The sequence below is a fragment of the Echeneis naucrates genome, chromosome 11 (genome assembly GCF_900963305.1).
Source record: "Echeneis naucrates chromosome 11, fEcheNa1.1, whole genome shotgun sequence".
NCBI classification, from domain to species: Eukaryota; Metazoa; Chordata; class Actinopteri; order Carangiformes; family Echeneidae; genus Echeneis; species Echeneis naucrates.
Genome location: NC_042521.1, coordinates 3,237,856 through 3,259,505, shown reverse-complemented (window position 1 = coordinate 3,259,505; position 21,650 = coordinate 3,237,856). Strand labels below are relative to the sequence as shown.

The window sequence follows — 21,650 nt, the reverse complement described above, 5'->3', positions numbered from 1 at the left end:
AAGGTTTGTCAAAGTTGATACTCTGGAATAATGTGTTCTTTTGTTGGATACAGTGAAACAAAAAAATACATGATCTGATCATCAGATTTCAAAGGTGTTACACCACAGCTAACAGGAAATCCCACCTGTTGTGGGTCTCATCGGAAAATCCAGTACAAATAACAGGGAATTTGAAGTCCCCAACATGCCGACCAGCAGTGTGTGATGGGAGTGTGACAACAAGACCAACAAACATTTTCAGGCAAGCAACACACGCAGGCAGTATGGACTTTAGTGGCACCTGGAAGATTTATTCTGAGGAAAACCTCGAGGCGTTCCTGAGAGAAATTGGTAAGGAGGTTTGAATATTTAAAGGATTTTCTTTATCAATAAGATGTGTGGAGGTCAATATATTCTGATGTAAATTCAAGGTGCACCTGAAATGATTGTGAAAATGCGGAAAGAAATCAAACCGGTGATTGTGATTGAGCGGAATGGTAAAGACATTACCTTCACAATGAAGACTCCCACCTGCACTAAAGTCAACTCGTGCAGCATTGGAGAAGAGTCAGAGATGACGACTTTGGATGGAAGGAAGATAAAGGTGAGTCAAATGAGCCAAGGCTCAAATGCTCTTGTATCAAGCTCAAATCACATTTGTTCGACTGTTTCTGTTGTTTTTGCTCAGTGCACAGTCAGAGAGGAGGATGGGAAACTGATCACTGAGAGTGATAAGTTCACTTCTGTCCGAGAGATCCAAGGAGACGACATGGTGGAGGTTAGTGCCTTCAGTCCTTTAAGAAGTGCTGTGAAAATGAGGGATTCAGGGTGGGACGTCTTTTTATGTGTGTGTGTTTGTGTGTGCATCAGGTTGACTTGTGTTTCTTCTTCCTCACTGCTCCAGACTATCACTGCTGGATCTGTAACTTTCATCTGCAGAAGTAGACGAGCCTGACAGACACCTCAGCCCACAGAGCTTCTCAGCTTCAAGCGAGGGGCCATCAGTAAAAATAAACAAAGCTGAATACATATTTGAATAAATGTTAATGATGAGATAAACCACCGTGTTTGTTTTATTCAGTTCACTGCAGACAGCTTTGTTTGGGTTTCTGCCCATGTAGCAGAGGAAAACATGAAGATGGTGACATATGAAGCAAACAGTCAGGGGAGTGAACGGTCCAACACCAGATGTTTGGCAAGAAAACAGCACAGGAAGACATTTTAGAACATCCAGAAATGTGTTGTTGGGGACAGAACTGGTCGCACTGTGGTCCTCCTGAACCTGCTGTCTGTCTCCGGACTCTGAGGAAGGAGAGGAGGAACTGGCAGCAGCCATGAGTCGTGCTGCAGCTGTAGTTGTGTGTCGCTGGTTTTCCCGGTGCTTCTCTTTAATTTGATCCCTAATGGTAGATTGGGGCATTTGTGGAGTGAACGGCACTCACACTAACCCATTTAAAACCACACTGAGTCATCACGGAGTCCACTCAGCAGGCAGAGGCCATTTGTGGCAGACCGTCCAAGCAGGGTTTGGTCTTTTGTCAGCAGGGAGGCTCTCATTCTCCAGCAGAGCCACATCATGTAGATATTTCAGATTATTCCATCAGCTGTTGGGCTTTTGATTGGTGACTGCTGCTACAAACCAAATCCCCTGAGGGTGACAAATAAGACTTTCTACGACTGTTACTAACCACTCTGGGATCCATGAAGTCTGTTTATTTTTCGGAAACAAACTGTGTTAATATGGATTATTCATTTTTTATATAAATTGTATTTGTTTTTTTAATCTATTTTGTTTGGTAGTCACGCTGTCGTCCTGTAGGTGGCGGTCCTGTCAGTCAATCGACAGGAAGAAGAAGAAGACGAAGAAGAAGAAGAAGAAGAAGAAGAAGGCGCCTTCTTACTGCGCACGCTCACACCGTCTCCTCTCTGTTGTGTTGATTTTTCGTTGCCAATATTTTCTCCTGCTGAGTGACCTGAAGTTTATGTCCAGATACATGAGGCCTCCAAACGCTTCTCTGTTTGTCAGGAACATCTCGGATGAGTCCAGGTGAGTCCGGGTCCGCTCGGAGCCAAAGATTGTGGACTAACTGACGCTCAACAACTCCTGCTAACGGCTAGCGGGTTAGCTTAGCAGCTACAGTTAGCCCGAAGTTAAAGCCGCCGTGCAGGATATTTATCCATCTATCTCACATTTATTTATGATTTATCCAAACTAACCTCACAGTTTTTCTGCTAGCTTTCATTTGTTCGGACTTTGTTGAGACTATCTGATTTCTACACGGTTCTTTGTCTGCACGTTTTCTCGTCAGTAAATGAGCTAACAGACCGAGCCGAGCTGAGCTGAACGGTCCCGCTCACTCACAGCAAAAAAATAAAAATCCAGATGAGGTTGGAGCTGTAAGGTTTAATTTTCAGCTAAGCTGACCAACATTAAGTTTAATGTTTGACACCGTGGTCTGCCGTTGTTGACTGAAAGTGCAGCAGGAAGCTGCTTTTTAAACTCAACAATTAAACAAAAGAAAATGTTTTTTCTCCTGTAAAAATACAGTTAACTAAAATAAAGACGAGAAACATACAAAAAAATTAAGTACTGCTGAGGGTAGATAAGAGGAAATAAAATAGATAAATAAATACATATAAACTATTTTACGAAAGCGACTGCAAAACATTTGGCCAAAGGATGAAATAATGTAAGAATAATGTACAACAAAAAAATGAAAACAAAATCTGCCTGATTAAAGCAGCATCGTGTTTCAATATGACTTTGTGCTACTTTTTGATCATCTAATTACATTTAACAGCTGTTGTTTAATACAAAGTGTGAAGTGAATTTTAAAAAACCATCTTAGTGATCTTGATCTGTGATTAACGTGGAGCCATAATTACATAATGAGTTTAGTTTCTTTCTTTAACATTTTGTTGTAAATTTAACCTGACTGGAGCTGCTTTCTTCATCTGCTTGTTTCAGTTTTAGACATGTTGGTTGTTTTATATTTAACTGCATGTTGACAAAGAAATGTGTTTCCTTACAGGGGCAGTTCACCAAAAACACAATAGAGCTGATGCAGCTCAACGTTAGTGATCAGTTTATCTCCGAGCCTCCCAGCTGGACATCAGCTCTGAACTCCCCAAAATCCAGATTCTTTCCTTAACCATTTAGAGATCGCATAAATACCAGTGTTCATTCTCAAAATGAATTAAAAATTAACTTAAATTTCTTATACAGTTTGTTAGAAAGCTTTGTTTGTTTAAATAAATGAATCTAATTGAGTTGCACCGTTTGTGTTGACACGTCTGCGTGATCTCTGCTCCCTGTTCATTCGACTTCCCCGGTTTCACGTGTCATAGGCAGAGATAATTTCTCATCCACAAACACAACCTGAGCTTAAATCAAGTGTGTTGCGTCCCTGTTGTAGATGTGATCTTTAGATTTGTGTTGAGGTCCAGCGCATCATCTTATAAAGATCAGCTATCACAGAAACGATGCAGGCAGATGCAGCAGACAGCACAAAAAGTCTTATTGTGGTTTTGGGTGAACTGTCCCTTCAGCTCTCTCTCACCAGCTGCTCTCCCAGCTGTTGTTACTGGTTGATGATTTAGGTAGACTTGCCCATGATGGTCAGTTGAGTCATAATTGTATTTACGGTGTTCAGGCCTGAGGATTTGCGGCGTGAGTTTGGCCGCTATGGGCCGATAGTAGATGTCTACATCCCACTTGACTTCTATACACGTCAACCAAGAGGATTTGCATACATTCAATATCCTTTCCCAATGAATCTTTACTGTCTTGTGCTCTAACAAATGATTTACATTTTCTTTCAGCAGAGAAGATATGAATTTATTTTATTTTACTTTTTTCTTGAGCATAATTTGATTGCGTATCTAACACACATTTCTCTGTTATTGCTTCAGAAAATGTAAAAGCATCCAGTTGTGGAACCGGCCACAAAGAGTAACAAAGACCTGTATAGAGTAGCTGTAAAGACAAGTCTCACACAGACCTTCAGGATCAGAGGGAGGGAAAAGGTTGAAAAGAGAAAGTAAAGCATGAAGAGGAAAAGGGAACGGAGACAAAGCTTGGATATGGCGGCAAAGAATGGGGAAAAGAAAAGAGGTTTAAAAGGCAAGCAGGAAACCCGAGTCTCTCTGGGAGTCGATTAAAGAATGTAAAGGTCAAGATGAAGTTCAAAGTCCAGCATGGGCAAAGGTAACAAGTCTGAATTATTTTGTATCCTCCCAAGACAAATCCAAGAATTTGACATGACACCAAAATCAGCTGTCGCTGTGATATCAATGATTTTTCATTTTGATCAAAACTATCTAAGCAAGTATTACTGTGTTTGCTTGTTTATATCTTTATTGTCCTGATCCCTCAGACGATGATTAGATGTGTTTGAAAAGCTTACTTCCTCTTTAATCTCTACAAAAATCAACTCGGCGTGTGTTTCTATGTTGTTTTTATAAAATATCCTCTTCATTTTAAAATGTTTTACTGTATAAATCAGGCCACACAAATTAAATGAAATGTATTGGATCCCTCCATCCTTATAGTATAATGAAGAGGTTTTATTCTGATGATGATATTGATATGAATATATGTTTTATGTGATTTTAAATTTTATTCACTCTTTGTCTCACTTGTTGGAGAGTGTACATTTATTTATTTTTGTGTGGCCCAAACGAAAATGAGAGCCAATAAAACCCTTAACCACTCAGCATGTTTGAGGATGTGCGTGATGCAGAAGATGCTCTTCACAGCCTGGACAGGAAGTGGGTTTGTGGCCGTCAGATTGAAATCCAGTTTGCCCAGGGCGACAGAAAGAGTGAGTGTCTGCCTTTTCTTTTGTTTTTGTTGAACTACTGAGTTCCATCTTTTGTATTCTAGCTGTGGGTTGAAATAAAATTTGTCTGGTGGTAGAAATCATATTTCCCCAGTAAACAACTTCAGAAGAGGAGTTACTTTTGAAAATGTTTTCTGTTCTCGGGTCCTGAACTTCATTGCCATTTTCTCCCAACAGCACCAAATCAGATGAAAGCAAAGGAAAGACGTTCTCCGGGCCGATCCTCTCGATACGATGACTATGATCGAGACAGCCGGCGCAGACGTTCACGCAGCCGCAGCTATGAAAGATACCGATCACGCAGCCCCTCAAACGACCGCCGGCGCAGACGATCCGAGAGTCCTCGAGAGTGAGTTTGTTCCTCTCAATAATTCAAACTAACTACAGTCGTTTCACTGGGATTCTTCTTCAAAAGGGAAAAGGGAAATAAACCTTTGTCTTTCTACAGCTCTCGAGGACGGATGTATGCAAGAGGACGGAGCAGGAGCCGTGAGGATGACAGGTACAGTTTCTGTGCAGCAGACACACACTCAGCGTGAATGGTGTAAATGTTGAAGTTATCTGTGCTGAGGTCACAGATGGAGATGCTGTCGTGAAATATGTTACTTTGAGAGATTTAAGAAGAGAGAATAATCCTTTATCAGTCCCTCAATAGGGAGATTAGCATGTTACAGCAGCATCAGACATATAAGAAGGTAGAAATATATAAAACTAAATTTAATCAACAAATGCAGTTAATGTGGCAGCTCAGCGCCGCAAATATAAATCTTCACACCCAGCTGTCTCTCTGCGTCCTCAGATACAGGCCGAGGCCTCGCAGAGAATCCAGGGGGAGATCTCGATCGCACTCCAGATCTGCTTCTCCACGAGAAAATCTCAACCCCGCTTCAACATCACATTACACCGAAGAAGAAGTCGGACGCACACACTCCCCATCCCACTCCAGATCCCAGTCTGTATCGAGGTCCCGCTCTCGTTCACGCTCTCGGTCCCGATCTTGGGCCGGACGCAAGTCAGGAGGACGCTAGGAGGCGTCTGCTGCCCCGAGCCCTTCAGTCAGATGGACCAGCTGGTCGTTTAAGGAAAGATTTTTGATTTTTGACATGAATGTAAAGTCCACTGAATCATTTGTAGGAAGTTTGTTTTTGCAGCTCGTTTTAAGAACAATGCTGGTCCTTTTGCTTGTTTTTATAAAATTGTTTTGGTAATATTTCCTGACAAGAACACGACACAGTCGGCTGTTTCCGTGTTCGTTGGTAGTGAGGCAGGAATAATCCGTTGTCTTTTTTTATATACAATTACAGATTGTTATGTTTTCTAAACCCTATGCACCCATTTTTGCAAAAAAAAAAACAACAAAAAAAGGATATTCAGTGTTTTTAAAGGAATCTGGCCTGAGGTTTGTCATGATGTAACCTTTAACACACCAGAGTCACAGCTCAGATCTGAATCTGTCATTTTTAACTCTTTCATGGCAGCTGCAGGTGTTCGCTTACTTCTCACTAAGAATCAACTCCTTTATGTTCATTAGTCCATCACATTGAGCGTATTTATTCTGTTGTCAGTTAAAGATAGCTGCTCGGTTTGGACTGATTGTCCTGCAGCTGTGAAATGGCTGGGAAGGATTAAAGCTGACATGATGTTCACTGTGACAGATTAAGCTTCAAGTAGATTTTACATTTTTTCTATTTTCAATATTTACTCTCTGAAAGAACAAAAAGAATCTACGGTAATATTTTTGTTTGCAGTTAAGTACGCAGAAAGGCTGCTGCGGTCCTTTTTAGTATTAAAATGTTCTCGACCGTAGACTTCGACAACAAGCTGTTAAAAATGTGCGTTATTTTCATTTGGTTGTGTTTTCTGTAACGGTAGATTTTTCGTATTGGAACATTTCTCCAAAAGTCACCTCTGAACAGAAGAGCAGGCATTTGTTGGTGTTTACGCAACTGTGTTGATGGATTTTCAGAATGACTCTTGTCCCTGCATGTTTTATCCTCCTAATCTTCTGTCATTAGTAGGAAGAAACTGTTATTTTGAGTAATAAATGGATAATGTTCAGAATAAGGAAACGATGTGTGGCTTCATTTTATCAACTCTATCAGATTTTATCCAACCTGCTCAGCTCAGGAAGGAGAGAAGATGGAGGAAACATTGTGACATTTCAGAATCAGAAAAGTTTATTCATTTGGTCATCAAAGAACATTAAGCAGCAAAAACTTGACAATAAGAAACAATTATTTACAACAAAAATATAAACACAATGTTAAGAGATGTCCTTTTAGAAACAGGACACCCCCTTCTCATCCAGGGACACCCGGGTGTCGTCAGTGCTTCAGCATTATGAGTACGTCTGCGGTGTTGATTGAAAAACAGTCCAGCACAGTCTGTCTGTCGAGCTGTGTGCATTGATTTCCTGTTAATGGAACAGCAGCTGGGAGGAATAACTGAAATTAGATTCACGCCGAAGTTGCAGCCATGTGTGAAATCGGACGTGACCCATCGATCAGTGTATTGGAAAAATATTATTGGTCACAGAAGAATAGAGGCGCGGAGCTTCGATGTTCATTAACAGGCGAGCGATTAAATCGCAACAGTTTGTTAGAGAAACACAGCAGCAACAAAATCATGCCAATAAATGGAGACTCAGTCACCGCTCAGACAGCAGGTCGGGGTCAGAGGTCAACCTCTGGGTCATTTCATTGGTTTAATGTTAATTTAGGTGATTCCTTGAAGGTTTCCTGTGTCTGACCTGAGACTGTTCAGTTAGTTCAGCTGCTTCACTTGGACTCTTTCACTCCTGATGAACTGATTATCTGTAAATGATCAGACTCCCATGTACTGTCCGTTCCCACTGAAGGGGGCAGCCTGGTGCACCAGTTGTGCCCTGGATGAATTTGAAGGGCCAAACGAGTTCAGCATCCTAAACAGACGACCACCAATGGAAATATTTTTGCAGCCCTTTTCAGCCCGAATGTCCGGCAGGACCTGGCAGTCAGTGTGTTCACACTGATGGCAACAGAGCGCTGCAACGCCATTGATCACTTTTGTCTTTCACAGGCTATAAGTTGTTAACGACGGGAGCTGGTGGGGTTTGTTTTTGTTTTCACATCCAACAGTGGAGACTGAAATCTGTGCAGCCGGCGAAGGTTTACTCAAAGAAGATAAAAGATGAGTGTGTAGGATCCAGACCAACAGGATCTCTGGGAAAAGCTCTTTATTGTCACGTTTCATATCCAAGATGAACGGTAAGAGAACTCGTTTCAAAACTAATGACCACTGAATGAGGAAGTAGTGATTTTTTTTTTTTTTTTTTTACGCACATTACACTGAGATACACCAACTTTCCAATGTTAGTTTAATGTCTTTACTTTGATGTAGGAAAGCTTTATGATTAATACATTCCAGTTATTGATTTATGTTTGACAGTTTTTCTAATTTTGACTCCATCTAAAGTTGACGTTGAATGAATAAACTGGTTCATTCAGTTATTTCATATTTTATTCAGCGCCTCGGTCGGTGTCTTCGTTGGTCAGGGGTGAGGTGTCCCTGGGTTCTGGCTCTGTTATGGAAAACTATTCTTAGCAACGTTAGAAGTATTCTAAGAAAGAATTGACATATAACGTATTATCAGAAAATGATCTGTACAAATGAATACAAATATTCTTTCTGCAGTAAATGAAGCATTGTAAAATAAGGAGCTGCTCTTTTAGTGTGTTATCGTTATAGTAATCAATAGATGGTGACAGCTGTCTCTAATTTAAAGACATAAAACAACAAGTATCCAGTCACTGCTCTTCAGTACAGTATTTGAATCACAATACTTGAACTGTTTAAATATTACTGGCTATTTTCACCTGTTTCATTTGCTCATGGGTGAAAAAACTATAATGGCCGCAACATAAAAGATTTATGATTTTTTTCAAGACTGTTTGTCTGTTGTGCGTTTATGTAAAAAGAAGGATGTGGGATGTTGATCAATATCGGGGATTATTATTATTATTATTATTTGAGCTTTATCACCAGTGGAACTTTTTTCTCACAGCACAGCTAATCTAAAAAACAAAAAAGCAAAATGGGAGACTGGAACTTCCTTGGCGGGATCTTGGAGGAGGTCCACATCCACTCCACCATGGTGGGTAAGATCTGGCTCACCATCCTCTTCATATTCCGGATGTTGGTGCTGGGCGTCGCCGCGGAGGACGTTTGGAACGACGAGCAGTCGGACTTCATCTGCAACACGGAGCAGCCGGGCTGCCGAAACGTCTGCTACGACCAGGCCTTCCCCATCTCCCTCATCAGGTACTGGGTGCTGCAGGTGATCTTCGTGTCCTCGCCCTCCCTGGTCTACATGGGCCACGCCATCTACCAGCTGCGGGCCCTGGAAAAGGAGCGCCACTGTAAGAAGGTGGCTCTCCGCCGGGAGCTGGAGGGAGTGGATGTGGAGCTGGCGGAGGTGAGGAGGAGGATTGAGAAGGAGATGAAGCAGCTGGAGCAGGGAAAGCTCAACAAGGCGCCGCTGCGAGGATCTCTGCTGTGCACCTATGTGGCCCACATCGTGACCCGCTCGGTGGTGGAGGTCAGCTTCATGATGGGGCAGTACATCCTCTACGGACACCGCCTGAGTCCTCTTTACAAGTGTGAGAGGGAGCCGTGCCCGAACATGGTGGACTGTTTTGTCTCCAGACCAACAGAGAAGACAGTTTTCATGATGTTCATGCAGGCCATCGCCTGCATCTCCCTCTTCCTCAGCCTTCTTGAGATCATGCACCTGAGCTACAAGAAGGTGAAGAAGGGCATCCTGGACTACTACCCCCACCTGAAGGACGACCTGGATGACTACTACATCAACAAGTCCAAAAAGAACTCGGTCGTGCATCAGGTTTGCGCGGGGACCTCAGTGGGCCGCAAGGCAACCATCCCCACAGCACCCAGCGGATACACCCTGCTGCTGGAGAAGCAAGGCAACGGACCCAACTACCCTCTGCTCAGTGCCTCCTCGGCCTTCATGCCCATACAAGGAGACCCCGGGGCAAAACCAGATGGCCGCAAGGACGCCAAGGACGCCAAGGACGGGGTCCCGAGTCCAACGGAGCAGAACAGCAACTCCAACAACACCAGCAGTGAGACACGTTCACCCCCTGCTGACAAACAGGAGGACCCTGAGCAGCCATCCCCCCATCATGGGAGGTCTGAGTACCCCACCCTCCCCGTAGCAGACTCCTCCTCCTGCACCACGCTGTCAGGGATAGCCAGGAAGTCACGCAGGGTCAGCCCGCCGTGGAACTGCTCCACGGTGATGGAGGGGAACGGCTCGGACAGCGGAGACTCGTACAAAGGGAGCCGGAGCAGCACGAAGCTCCGCAGCAGCTGCATCGACCCCAGAGCCAGGCTGCTCTCCAAATCAGACACCAAGAGGCCGAGCAGATCCCACAGCCCAGACTCCGGGGGGGAGCTGAGCTCTGTATCTCGACACAGCCGGGAGAGCGACAGCCCCTCAGCCTCCTCCCCAAACCGCAGAGTGTCTGCGGCGAGCAGCGCCAGCAGCAGGCGGGCTCCTACCGATCTGCAGATATAAACATCAGCAGAAACTCGCACTAAGCCACGTTGGGGCACAAGCTGTGAGTGTGCCGCTGAAACCAGAGAGCCTTTCTCCAGCCATATTTAAAAAGACCATCTTTAATCCAGCATGTTACTTAAAAAAAAAAAAAAAAACACCAACCACTTTCTTTTCTTTCACAATTGCAGGTTGGTAAAATGTGTCCAGAGAGCCTTTTAATGATTTAGTTTCCTGGAACACTTCTGTCTGAATGATTGGAGGGGGGATGGAAAACTGAACCACAGATCTATAAATTCAGCTTCAGGCCATCATGTAACCAGATACTTTAAATCAGTAATGCTGAATTAATGCAGCTCCTGTTCCAGTTCTGGAGCTCTCCGTCTGTCACAGTGGAAAATATCTTTGTATTGGTGTGATGTGTGGAATTAACATCTTTAATGTGCTGTCATCCATCAGTCCAGAAATTTCCATGAGGCACATAACAGTGACCTCTGAATGATCATGTTTATACAACATTTTTTTTTTTACTTGATAATCAGTCTTGCTGTTGATATCAATTAAAATGTGTGAAAATATGGAAGACCAATCTAGAAAACATAATTTTTTTTTATTTATTTCTGTATTTCCTTGTGGTTTCTTTTGCAAACAGAGTACCTGCAGAATGATTGAGACCAAACGCTGAAAAAATGTCTTTGGTTTTTTTATTATTTAGAAATAAAAAAAATGTTTTTTGTTGAATAGCAAAAAATAGCAGTGATTTTGTGCTCACTGTAAACCCATTATATGTAATAAATATTTACATTCACTACAAAAATGCTATTGTCTGATGTCTCCCTCTGATTTATTTCTACTTCTGCTATGGCCAAAGACCTCTTTACTCCGCTGCTCCCTCCTCAGGTGACGGTTCATATTGCATCAGCTGCAAAACCACATTAAGGTCAGAGGTTAGAGATGAGAGCACGAGAAACACTCTGAAACAGACACCTTTGCTCATCTGCCAATCCAGAAGAATCTCACCTTGTTTTTCAGCTCCTTGTTCTCCTCTAGCAGCAGGTTACACTTCCGATGAAGATCAGCCAGCTCCATGCGAAGAGCCTCAGCATCTGCTGGCCCCGGACCAGCTGCACCGAGGTGAAGCTTTATGAAACTGTGCATGTGGTGAAGGCCAACATGTGCGCTCAGTGTCAGCTATCCCATTAAACATGGTATAAATGTAGTCAGGAGAGATAGAGGCTTATATCCCCTCTACAGCAAACAGAGCGAGCTCATCTCCAATGTTCATCACCAGAGAGAGTTTTGTAGCTATTGATCAAATTTGGAGAAGCATAAGAAGTTATTAACTAACTGTATTACTTCTAATCAGACTTTAAAAGAAGCTTATCTGGAAATATATGTCCAGCACTAAAGTCACCTGTTCTCACATGCTGTGATAAAGATGAACAGCTGAGCCTTTTCCTATTTCTGAAACCAGGTTTTTATAGCAGCGGTCATGAGTTTTTCTGAATGAATGGGCTTGGAATAAGTTGGCCAACTTTCTGTTTGTTTATTTACAAAGCTGCAAAAAGAAGGATACTCCAGAGCATTGTTGGGCTTATCGGGCTCCTCATAAAGTGCCACCAGAACTGCAGACAGTAAAGGTTGGGGGTCAGGTCAGCACAGCGGGGATAAAAGGTGATGTTCATGGATGTTATTGTCTGTCTCACCGCTTGTTATCGTGTCCAGGACTCCAGATTTCTCCAAATACCGCCTGAACTGCTCTCTTTTCGACTCTGAGGCCTGAAAAAAAAAAAAAAAAAAAAAAAAAACACACACACACACAACGTTGCACATTATTCTCCACTTCACACACAAACGATTGACATTTGGGTGAGTTTATGATGGAAAAACAAACAGCAAAAGTAATTAGTTGAAAGGAAAATAGAAGACGGACGAACTGAAGCCTGCGGTGCGTTCAAGGCCTAGCGAAGACACTGCCCGGTTAGCACGCGCTCCGTGGAGACAAAACGAAACAAACACAAATATGATCTGACTCCGTAAATAAATAACAACCCGCCACAAAGAGCTGGATGCCTCCTCCTTACTCTGTAATGAGCCATGAAGGCGATGATAGCTGTTGACTTTGGGGAAATTGGTGACGGGTCGATCAGGTGGAGCTGCCAGCAGCTGTTAGCTTCCTTCACCGGAGGAGTAGCCGTTACCATGACAACGCGTAAAAAAAAAAAACGGCAGCAAGTTCTGGAAAATGTGTTATTATTTATTTTATTTTCTATTTATTTTATTTTTAATAAAATATAAAATAATAGGAAATTATGAAGAATAAAGCACCCCATTTTTTGTGCATTTAATACCAAAATGTGGTTGTTGTGTTTACAACTGAAACTCACAGCAACCGCCAGGTTGCCAGGTAGCCAGTTGTTGCCAGGTTAGACGGATAAAACGTAAACCTGACGAAGAAACCTGACGAAGAAAAACAACAACAAAACACACAAACAAACGGAAAAGGTACGGCTTTTAGTATAGCTAAGTCAACACAACTAATTAGTTGGGATTGCTTCAAAAGCACGTTCAAAATTTCTAATATTTGTTTATTTAACGTGGCAATAAAATATTGGTAAGTGGGTGATAAATATTCCAGACAGTTTGGTGAATATTTGCAGCACTTTCGCTTTAAATTTAATTTCCAACAATATCTATCGGTAAACCGGATATTTCCATGCATTTATCTAACTTAAAGTAGTAGTTCGGTTAGTTTGTTGTTGAAACTGGCAACACCGCTCCGCTGCTGACGCAGACAAGCGTCACATCAGCGCCGTTGACTTGTACAACATGGCGGCCGTAGCCGGCCCTCCCTCCCTGTGGTTAAACATCAGCGGCTCCACTTCCGGGACGAGTAAAAAAACAAACCGCTCCTGACGTTCATGTGACATTTTCACTCTGCTCGGCTTTTTGTTTCGTCCGCCGCGGTTTAACGTGAGCTCGGTGACCGGAGCCGCCTTCTTCTCCCAGCCGGTCCGGAGTTTACCGTCCTCGGCTGCCGTCCTGGACGAGGAGCCGCCGGTGAGCTGATATTCTGCACAAACTGTGGCACGTCTGCATGAGTTTGTTTTTCGGTGTCACTGTCCTCCGGAACAGGCTGGTTTCCCTCCTAGTTCATTTTTAGTTGTGTATTTTTTGACGTGTTTAAACTAAACTATCCATCATCTCCTTGTTTTATTCATCAAAAGACCAAATTCCAAGTTCACAGTTGAGTAACGCACAATAAAATCAGCAGCATCACAAAATATATATGTTGTGTTTTATGGAGGTAGTTTGTTTAAAACATAGTTTGCAGCTCTGCTAACTTGCAGTGTGAGTCCAGATCTTTACTCATGTGTCAGTGCTGTGAAGTGGGACTTTAATTATTCCTGAGAGGATCCTGATGGACACACACACACACACAGCTGCTCCCTGCTGCTGATTGTCACATGGTGATGGTAAAACACTACAGGTTTTGTTTAGGTTTACAAAATCAGAAGGTCAGTTATTGTTATCTGTTTGCAGAGAGGGTTAACATATCTGACATCTAACTGGTCACCGATCTAACTCTAAACTCCAGAGTTACACAGAATTTGGAGAATTCATTGGACATGATATCACTGAATTGGGAAACTAAGACACAGATGAAGAGAGCCAGGCTGTTTTTGGTTCAGCAGATGTGACATTAGGTTTTCTAGTTTGTACAAGTAAATTTAAGAGCAACTTCCTTACTTTGTCTTTTTATATTATTATTATTATTATTATTATTATTATTATTAACTTTTTTGGTTAATCATTTGAAGCAAAAGATTCAGCTTCTTTCAAATTGTACATCTGTGGATTTTGTTTCTGATCAGACGAAAACCATTTGCAACTTGAAATAACCAGCTTGAGCTTCATGAAAGATTTTTTTAAACAATCAGCCTAATTTAAAACTTAAGAACTTGAACTCATAAGCATAAGCAAACAGGTCTTTTAACGTCCTGAAAAGGGAATTTGAGATGTTATTTCCTGTCACTGTCATCACGAGTGGTCTTTTTTCTGTCAATCGAAGCTAAATAGCAGCAAGAAGTGAAACCAGAAGTAATGCCTCATCTTTTGGAAACATAAACTCCATAGGAATAGGAAGGCCATCGTCAGTTAAAAGCAGAAACAGTTGTGATCCAGACTTCCTCATGGTTAGAGTTCACTGCTCAGAGTCAGTAGAGTTCAGTCAACTGATGGAGATACTCTGTTCTCCAGGTCAGATTCTTTTTTCACATGTAGCTTTCTGTTGTTAACCTTGTTAAAACCACACTAACAAGCTGAAACACACGTGGGCCAAGTCATTGACCCTGGTGGGTTTTCTCGGTTCCTGAAATGTAAATATTTTATAGAGATTTATCCATTGACTATAGTGAAACCACTGTGGTGTTGTTTTTTTTGACTCTCTTCCCCCCCAACACACTTTATTTTCTGTTGCTGTTGTTCCTCTGAGCATCAATAAGTCATGTCAATACAGGTTTGGTGAAACACTGAACGACTTGTGAAAGCATGATGCGTGTGTGTAACCTCATGGCTATCATGGTTTTATCAATGCCTAGTGAGATCACTTGACTTGTGCTTGTTGTGTCATGTGTTTATCTCTCCTGTTTAGGTGCCTGTGTCATTCTGACTTTTGATCACTTTGTCCAGCAGATTTCCTGCTCATCATGGCTCACTGACGACAAGCTACAGAGCTAGTATTTCCTCGGTCGGTCGGCCGGCCACCATGCCAAGACCTAATGGCTACTCCATCAACTCAGCCCCTTCGGACGACAGCGAGGGCGATGAGCCGCTCATCGAGACGGATGCAGGTGTGTTTCTGTTCATACCACAGCGTTTTAGGCCAGAAGCCTTCTGAGTTGTGGTTATTTTTCAGGCTGCCGACTTTTTTCACGTGATAAATCCACTTATCGTTCTTATTCTCTTCATTTATTGATTATTTGTATTTAAAACATTTTTACTTAAAAATAGCATAGATACATAATAGTGTTTGTTGTTGTGTTGTTGTTAATGCTTGTGACTCCACAGTTCTGTCACATTTTCATGTAATTTCCTGTGTGTAAATTTAAACAAACACAAAGTGATGTAACGTGTGGTGCCTCTAAGTGACAGCAGGAAGCTGATGGTACTAATGACGACGTTTACATCACTGTGATTAGTTTGGTAATCTACCTCTGTGATGACTCAGGAGATTCTTTTGTCTCACACATCAGCACTTCACTGCTTAGACATCACCACTTGTGTAAGATGTTAATGATCAGACAGAAATGAGGAGACACGAAGAGAATATAGTGCTTAAATCAGCAATTATAGTTACACTGTAATACAAAGCCTCAATCAAATATTTGTTTAATTGTGGAAAAACAATAAGTCTTAATATTTAAGGAACAATTAAAATTAAAAAACAAAGTGAAGAGGAATGTGGGAAGGCCAAAACAGGAAGCTGTTCACTTTCTGAATGTATTTCCAGCTTTTGTACAGATATAATAGTTTTTTCATTTACAAAAAGCTTCTTATAAACTGTCTGTCTGCATTTAAAATGAGCTACAGAAATATATTTAGTGTTTGTTACACAATGTTAAAAAATAAAGGGGGAGGGATGTTAAATATATAGCTTGCTTGGCATACACATACACATAATGTACATTATACACACACTGAGTACAATATATACTGAACAGTATGAAAAGGAAGATAGTGTGTATATGTAAGATAAACTATATGTGAAAACCACCTGTAAACTTTTCATTAGATAAGAAAACCAACTGTCAGAATTTTCTGTCCTTTAGAAAGAAGCAATACTTAAAGAAATAAGTAATTTTCTTGAGCTATAAATGGACCCATAGTTAATTTTTAATGATGACTAAAATTAAAGATACATTATTTGCTGGTTTTAAATCTCATTGTGTCATGTGTGACCAGTTCCTCCTCAGTGCTGCTCGGCTCGCTTCAACCTCGCTGTCCTCATGTCGTTGGGTTTTTCTGTGGTCTACGCTCTACGTGTCAACCTCAGCGTTGCCATGGTCGCCATGGTGAACACCACTGACCCCACACCGGTCGACAACAGGTCCATCTTCCATGCCTGTCCACTGTTGCCAGGGAGGGAAAACACCAGCAACACTTTCCAACAACCTGAACGGGTAACACATTTTCTTTTTGCCATTTTTCTTTGTGCATCTTGAAAACACGTTTAAGTATCACTCAGTCAGACCATGAACGTTCAGCAGATGAAAATCCCTGTGACTTCGCTGCTCTGTCATCCTTACTTTCCCCGTTTTGTAAATCCGGGGTCTTTTTTTTTTTTTTTTTTTTCAGACCCCTCAGTACTTGTGGGACTCGGAGACTCAGGGCTGGCTGCTAGGGGCCTTTTTCTTCGGCTACCTCATCACTCAGATCCCCGGAGGCTACCTGGCCGGTCACTACGGGGGGAGGGTTTTCCTTGGTTTGGGGGTGCTGATCACAGCGGCCCTCACCCTCCTCACTCCCCTGGCTGCTCAGTTTGGATCGTACTGGCTGTTTGCACTACGAGCACTGGAGGGCTTTGGGGAGGTGAGACAACTCACTTAAAAAAGTCTCCTTTGGTGAGCTGTTTCAAAAAATAAATAAATAAATAACGGTTAAAAACATTAGGTGTTGGGCTTTCTGTCTGTGCCTCCGTGTTTCCTCAGGGTGTGACATTCCCGGCCATGATGGCGATGTGGGCTCGATGGGCTCCTCCTTTGGAGCGCTCTCGCCTCATAAGCCTGTCAGGATCTGGGGCCAACTTTGGAGCCTTCCTGGCTCTGCCACTAACCAGCTACATCTGCCAAACACTGGGATGGCCCGCTGTCTTCTATATCTTTGGTGAGGGAGAGAATTACTGCAACACAAACGACACACGGAATAAATAGCACTTTGCACACTGCTATTCAGAGCAGTTATATTTTGTAAGTAAATGATTCACCACCTCATACAATGAAAGTTTGACCCTCTCTCTGATTTTTGTCTTTTAGGGGCTGCTGGCTGCGTCTGGTCCCTCTTTTGGTTTATTTTGGTGTCAGATGACCCTCAGACACATCGTCGAATCAGCAAGGAGGAGAGAGATTACATCATAAACACAATTGGATCTCAGGTGCACATGAAACATTAACTCAATCTTCAGATATTCGAAAATCATCTGATTGGCTAAAAACATCACATATGTTTGTTATTATTATTATTTTTCATTTTTATATGAACCAATTAAGTGCCCAGATATTAAGATCCCTATTCTGGCTGTCAGCCTGAATAGGGATCTTAGACTGAATAATAAACCCAGACGTAGAAGTATTTTTGGTGGTAGGGCCAAAAACTGACCTGCCCTGCAGCCTCTGCTCCACACTGGACTGTTTTTTCTGCTTGTGTTGTGGTTCTGTTTATTCTTCCACCTAAAACTTCCTGTTTTTAATTTTTCTTGATGATTTTTAAATTACGTTCTCTTCCCTTCTGTAGCTCTTTTATTTATCCATGCCTTTAAACAGAATCACCTTCTCTTTCATGACCGTTAAATAAAAGCTTACTTTTCTCCCTTTAGCTGTGTGCTTTCAGTCGTGTTCTGTATGTCTGGTGTATTTAATCTCATCTGAACCTGCAGGGTACGGGTCATGGCTGGTCTGTACCGGTGCTGCCCATGATGCTGTCTGTCCCCCTGTGGGCCATCATCATCACCCAGATGTGTTCGAACTGGGCCTACTACACCCTGCTCACCTCTCTGCCCACCTACATGAACGACATCCTGCACTTTGACCTGCAGTCGGTGAGCTTTCAGCCTGCTCCTTTAAAATTGTGTTTATTTTCCATCACGCAGTTCATTTAAAAAAAAAAAAAAAAGTATTCTCTTCAAACGTCATTCAAAAGACATTTCGTTTAATTATTTCAGTTAGCAAAATAATTTGAATAATTGATTATCAAAATGTGTGCAGATTATTATGTTATCTTTGATGTTATAAATTGACTTATGCAGTCGGCAGATTTTGCTTGTCTGATTAATTTCCTGTCTGTCCCTTTGTCAGAATGGTTTCCTGTCCGCTCTGCCGTACCTTGGCGGCTGGCTGTTCACCGTGCTGTCCGGGGCCATAGCGGACAGCCTCATTGAGAGAAATGTGTTCAGCATCACCATCGTACGTAAACTCTTCACACTGACAGGCAAGTGAGCTGAGCCCTCTCCTGATCCTGAGTGTCCACCCATTTCCCTCAGGATAAATGAAGTACCTATCTGTCTACAGGATCACATCACAGGAATCAAGGTTCTAAGAAATCATCTCCAAATTTCTCCAAATGTATTTCTTTTCTTTGCTGCCTCATAGTGATGTGTGTGAGATTTGGTGAGCAGTGGGCATTTAGAGTCACCTCTCACCTAGTGTGCTTTGGACTGTGTGAGGAGGCTGGAGAACCTGGAGAGAACACGGATTAAATCCCAGACCTGGGGTTCAAACCCAGAGGCTTTCTTTAAGGAAACAACAACAATTCAAGACAGATAGCTCAAAATAAACTTTTTGATGAAGAATAATAGACAGAGGCTGCAGTGGACAGACAGTGAATGTGACTTGTGGAGCGGTGCTGCTCCCTTCAGGTTTAAACGTCTTGAATGAACCAATGAGCTGATGTTCTGATGTGTCCTTTGTCTCCTCCTCTCTCTGCAGGGATGCTGCTACCTGCTGTCTTTCTGGTGGCCGTGGGTTACTCCGGCTGCAGCCATATCCTCACCGTCACCTTCCTCACACTTTCCACAACCACCGGAGGGGCCAGCGGGGCCGGCGTCTTCATCAACCAGATAGACATCGCTCCCCGGTGGGTCTTACCGCCTCTCCTCTTCACGTTATCATTATTTCAATCAGAGCCGCAACTGACAATTAAGTGTCATGAACCTGAAAAACTGATAAATATTCTTGTTAAATTCCTTAAGTGATTATCAGAAGTGATGCCTGTTAATAATTGGTTAATTAAGTAATCATGTTGTTGTGATTTGTGAAAAAATGAAAGAAATCTCCCTCTTTCACTGATTGTGTTTTTAGAAACTGTTTCTCTCTCTCTCTCTCTCTTTCTCTCTGCTGCAGGTATGCAGGATTTCTTCTGGGAATCACCAACACGTTCGGGACCATGCCAGGTGTCGTGGCGCCGATCGCTACAGGATATTTCACAGAAGATGTAAGTCCCAGAAAATGTGACTGTTGACTGAAGGTGACATCACAGCATCTGATCCAGATGTGGTCTGACAACTGACAACATGAAACCAAGGCTCAGACTAAACAGATTTTTCTCTTCTTATCACTTTAGACTGATGAATCCTGAGCTTCAGGATATTTAGAGCAAAGAGTTTGAAATGGATTTTATTTTTAATCTGGATATAACTGACCTTTTCACAGCATGTTGTACAAACAAGATGAGCCGATTTTAAGTATTCATCCCACTCAGTGTAACTGTTGTCCAGTAAAACTACGCAGGTCCTGAATATGTAACTCACCTCTGATGCCTCTTCTTCTCTGGCTGTCAGCACACCCTGGAGGGCTGGAGGAAGGTGTTCTGGGTCGCAGCCGGGATCAACATCGGCGGTGCGCTCTTCTTCGCAATATTCGGCAGCGGGAAAATTCAACCTTGGGCTGACACGGAGGAGCAGAGGGCAGAGGCCGAGAAGAACACGAACAGGTCCAACTCAGAATGCCAACAACAACACGCCACTGTTACATAAAGAAAAACACGGCTACAGATGAATTACTGCCTTAAAAGACAGATCTACAGTCACAGGATAAATTTCACCACAGAGACAGACTTGGAGCTCTGCCTCCTTAAACCGTACAAATAATCATAAGAAAAGAAGAATGTTCATTTGTTTTGTTAAATTATCTTTAACAAAACAAACACTTAATTGAACAACAATATAGTGGTCAATTAAGACTGGTTATGACAGTGTCTTTTCTTTGGGTACTTCTATTTGCAATTGTTCAGGGTCTATGTAGCATCTCAGGTCAGACCGAATCACTCACATTAGTGTGATTAATGTTTTTCCTCTTAAGCAGCGGTATGTTTCAGACCACGTGCCTTCAGCTGCTTTGTTTGGTATTCTAAACACTTTTGGACCAAAAGAAGCACTTTCCACTTTCAAAATGACACCAATAGTCCAATATTACCAATATTTTGGTAATATTTTGCTTTAGTCTCTTTCAGAAACCCAAAGCACCTTTCACTTCCATGAGTTGAACAATTTTAGTATACAATTGTTGAAACAATATATTTTTGTGTTCAACTTTTTGGTCTTATTTTTACTTTCCGATAAAAATGCTGCCATTATTGTTTATCCCTTCAACTTAAAATTGTTATTGATTTTATGCACGATGCAGAAATGATATTTTTGTACACTAATGTGCACTGTGACATATGTGACGTATGTAAACATAAGCAATGATTTATATGGTTTCTCTGGGATTTGATAATGTGTGAGATCATTAGAGATATGTTTATTGTGAAAACAATCAGCAGTTCTTTAAATTTATATCCTCATTTACCTTTCAATATAAAAGTCTATATTATGTGTATATTCTATTTAAATAGAAGAATGTAAACAGCTTTTTCCAGTTTATTGGGTACACCAAGATAAACTACTACAGTTTAACACAACATGAAGGACTGCTGCAGTCTATTTAGTTTGTTTGGGTCCCTCATAGACCAGCAACTCAGTAAAACTCTTATGAAGGAACATTCTTTTGTTTTTGTTTTGTCTTAAAAAAATCAACATGTTGACTGTTGGGTAAATAAAAATATCAGAATTATTGTAATTTGGTTTTTGTGTTATTTTTGGACTAAACTTCCTCAGACAGTTTAGAGACAAAACATTTTCCTCTGATTTACACACATTTACAGTTTCCTTCTAACTGGACACACTTACTTCCTGTCCACTAGGTGGCGCAAGGAAATCAAATATTAGCTGTTGGTCCCAACATTTCAAAATGGAAAGACCAAAAACAAATCAAAGTTTTTACTGTTTTTTGTTGTTTAGGGTTTTTTTTTTTTTAAGTAATGACATGTAGAAGTAGTGAGATATCTAAACCAAATAACAATGATACAAATTTTTAATCACAGCACACACAAAGACACACCCAGCATGGTTGACAATAATAAACCTGTATTTAACACACAGTAATTTACAATATTAAAGATTAAAATGATATAAGTTAGACTGGTTCCCTCTTGAGACATAGAATCTAAATTCATAGATCCAC

General features: G+C 41.7%; 5 protein-coding genes across 10 annotated transcripts; 4 read left to right on the top strand and 1 right to left on the bottom strand.

Annotated features, from left to right (window-relative positions):
- Positions 1–263: 263 nt before the first annotated feature.
- On the top strand, positions 264–934 carry LOC115051407 (fatty acid-binding protein, liver-like). The gene is made up of 4 exons (XM_029514799.1): positions 264–330; positions 411–583; positions 668–757; positions 884–934. The coding sequence occupies exons 1-4, from the start codon at positions 264–266 to the stop codon at positions 932–934; spliced, it is 381 nt and encodes a 126-aa protein (XP_029370659.1).
- A 938-nt stretch (positions 935–1,872) lies between these two features.
- Positions 1,873–6,881, top strand: LOC115050821 (serine/arginine-rich splicing factor 10). Of its 3 annotated transcripts, none has more exons than XM_029513907.1 (6): positions 1,873–2,026; positions 3,633–3,737; positions 4,699–4,802; positions 4,998–5,169; positions 5,269–5,322; positions 5,620–6,881. In XM_029513907.1, exons 1-6 carry the CDS (start codon positions 1,962–1,964, stop codon positions 5,846–5,848), a joined length of 729 nt encoding a protein of 242 aa, XP_029369767.1. In that variant the 5' UTR covers positions 1,873–1,961; the 3' UTR covers positions 5,849–6,881. The 3 variants fall into 3 exon arrangements, with proteins under 3 accessions (XP_029369767.1, XP_029369768.1, XP_029369769.1); XM_029513908.1 differs by lacking the exon at positions 3,633–3,737 and adding an exon at positions 3,892–4,186 and having other exon boundaries at positions 1,889–2,026; positions 4,696–4,802; XM_029513909.1 differs by lacking the exons at positions 1,873–2,026; positions 3,633–3,737 and adding an exon at positions 3,778–4,186 and having other exon boundaries at positions 4,696–4,802.
- A 2,011-nt stretch (positions 6,882–8,892) lies between these two features.
- Positions 8,893–10,395, top strand: LOC115050822 (gap junction alpha-9 protein-like). Its single transcript, XM_029513910.1, has one exon. The coding sequence runs from the start codon at positions 8,893–8,895 to the stop codon at positions 10,393–10,395; it is 1,503 nt and encodes a 500-aa protein (XP_029369770.1).
- Positions 10,396–11,068: 673 nt separating this feature from the next.
- On the bottom strand, positions 11,069–12,549 carry mycbp (MYC binding protein). Its single transcript, XM_029514520.1, has 5 exons — positions 12,459–12,549; positions 12,081–12,153; positions 11,951–11,999; positions 11,395–11,524; positions 11,069–11,296 (listed from the first exon to the last, which is right to left on the bottom strand). Exons 1-5 carry the CDS (start codon positions 12,471–12,473, stop codon positions 11,252–11,254), a joined length of 312 nt encoding a protein of 103 aa, XP_029370380.1. The 5' UTR covers positions 12,474–12,549; the 3' UTR covers positions 11,069–11,251.
- A 645-nt stretch (positions 12,550–13,194) lies between these two features.
- LOC115050887 (sialin) lies at positions 13,195–21,401 on the top strand. Of its 4 annotated transcripts, none has more exons than XM_029514011.1 (11): positions 13,195–13,434; positions 15,070–15,227; positions 16,339–16,556; positions 16,732–16,965; positions 17,085–17,259; positions 17,409–17,527; positions 18,029–18,190; positions 18,447–18,579; positions 19,077–19,224; positions 19,491–19,581; positions 19,928–21,401. In XM_029514011.1, exons 2-11 carry the CDS (start codon positions 15,143–15,145, stop codon positions 20,120–20,122), a joined length of 1,560 nt encoding a protein of 519 aa, XP_029369871.1. In that variant the 5' UTR covers positions 13,195–13,434; positions 15,070–15,142; the 3' UTR covers positions 20,123–21,401. The 4 variants fall into 4 exon arrangements, with proteins under 4 accessions (XP_029369871.1, XP_029369872.1, XP_029369873.1 ...); XM_029514012.1 differs by having other exon boundaries at positions 15,067–15,227; XM_029514013.1 differs by having other exon boundaries at positions 15,029–15,227.
- The last annotated feature ends 249 nt before the right edge of the window (positions 21,402–21,650 follow it).

Coding starts and splice junctions, on each gene's coding strand:
- LOC115050821 (XM_029513907.1), top strand. CDS start 1,962: ATGTCCAGATACATGAGGCCTCCAAACGCTTCTCTGTTTGTCAGGAAC. Junction 2,027..3,632: donor AACATCTCGGATGAGTCCAG/GTGAGTCCGGGT, acceptor TACGGTGTTCAG/GCCTGAGGATTTGCGGCGTG. Junction 3,738..4,698: donor AGAGGATTTGCATACATTCA/ATATCCTTTCCC, acceptor ACCACTCAGCAT/GTTTGAGGATGTGCGTGATG.
- LOC115051407 (XM_029514799.1), top strand. CDS start 264: ATGGACTTTAGTGGCACCTGGAAGATTTATTCTGAGGAAAACCTCGAG. Junction 331..410: donor GGCGTTCCTGAGAGAAATTG/GTAAGGAGGTTT, acceptor TGTAAATTCAAG/GTGCACCTGAAATGATTGTG. Junction 758..883: donor AAGGAGACGACATGGTGGAG/GTTAGTGCCTTC, acceptor TCACTGCTCCAG/ACTATCACTGCTGGATCTGT.
- LOC115050887 (XM_029514011.1), top strand. CDS start 15,143: ATGCCAAGACCTAATGGCTACTCCATCAACTCAGCCCCTTCGGACGAC. Junction 16,557..16,731: donor CTTTCCAACAACCTGAACGG/GTAACACATTTT, acceptor TTTTTTTTTCAG/ACCCCTCAGTACTTGTGGGA. Junction 18,191..18,446: donor TGCACTTTGACCTGCAGTCG/GTGAGCTTTCAG, acceptor TCCCTTTGTCAG/AATGGTTTCCTGTCCGCTCT.
- LOC115050822 (XM_029513910.1), top strand. CDS start 8,893: ATGGGAGACTGGAACTTCCTTGGCGGGATCTTGGAGGAGGTCCACATC.
- mycbp (XM_029514520.1), bottom strand. Junction 11,525..11,950: donor AAGCCCAACAATGCTCTGGA/GTATCCTTCTTT, acceptor CCACATGCACAG/TTTCATAAAGCTTCACCTCG. Junction 11,297..11,394: donor ACAAGGAGCTGAAAAACAAG/GTGAGATTCTTC, acceptor GTGGTTTTGCAG/CTGATGCAATATGAACCGTC.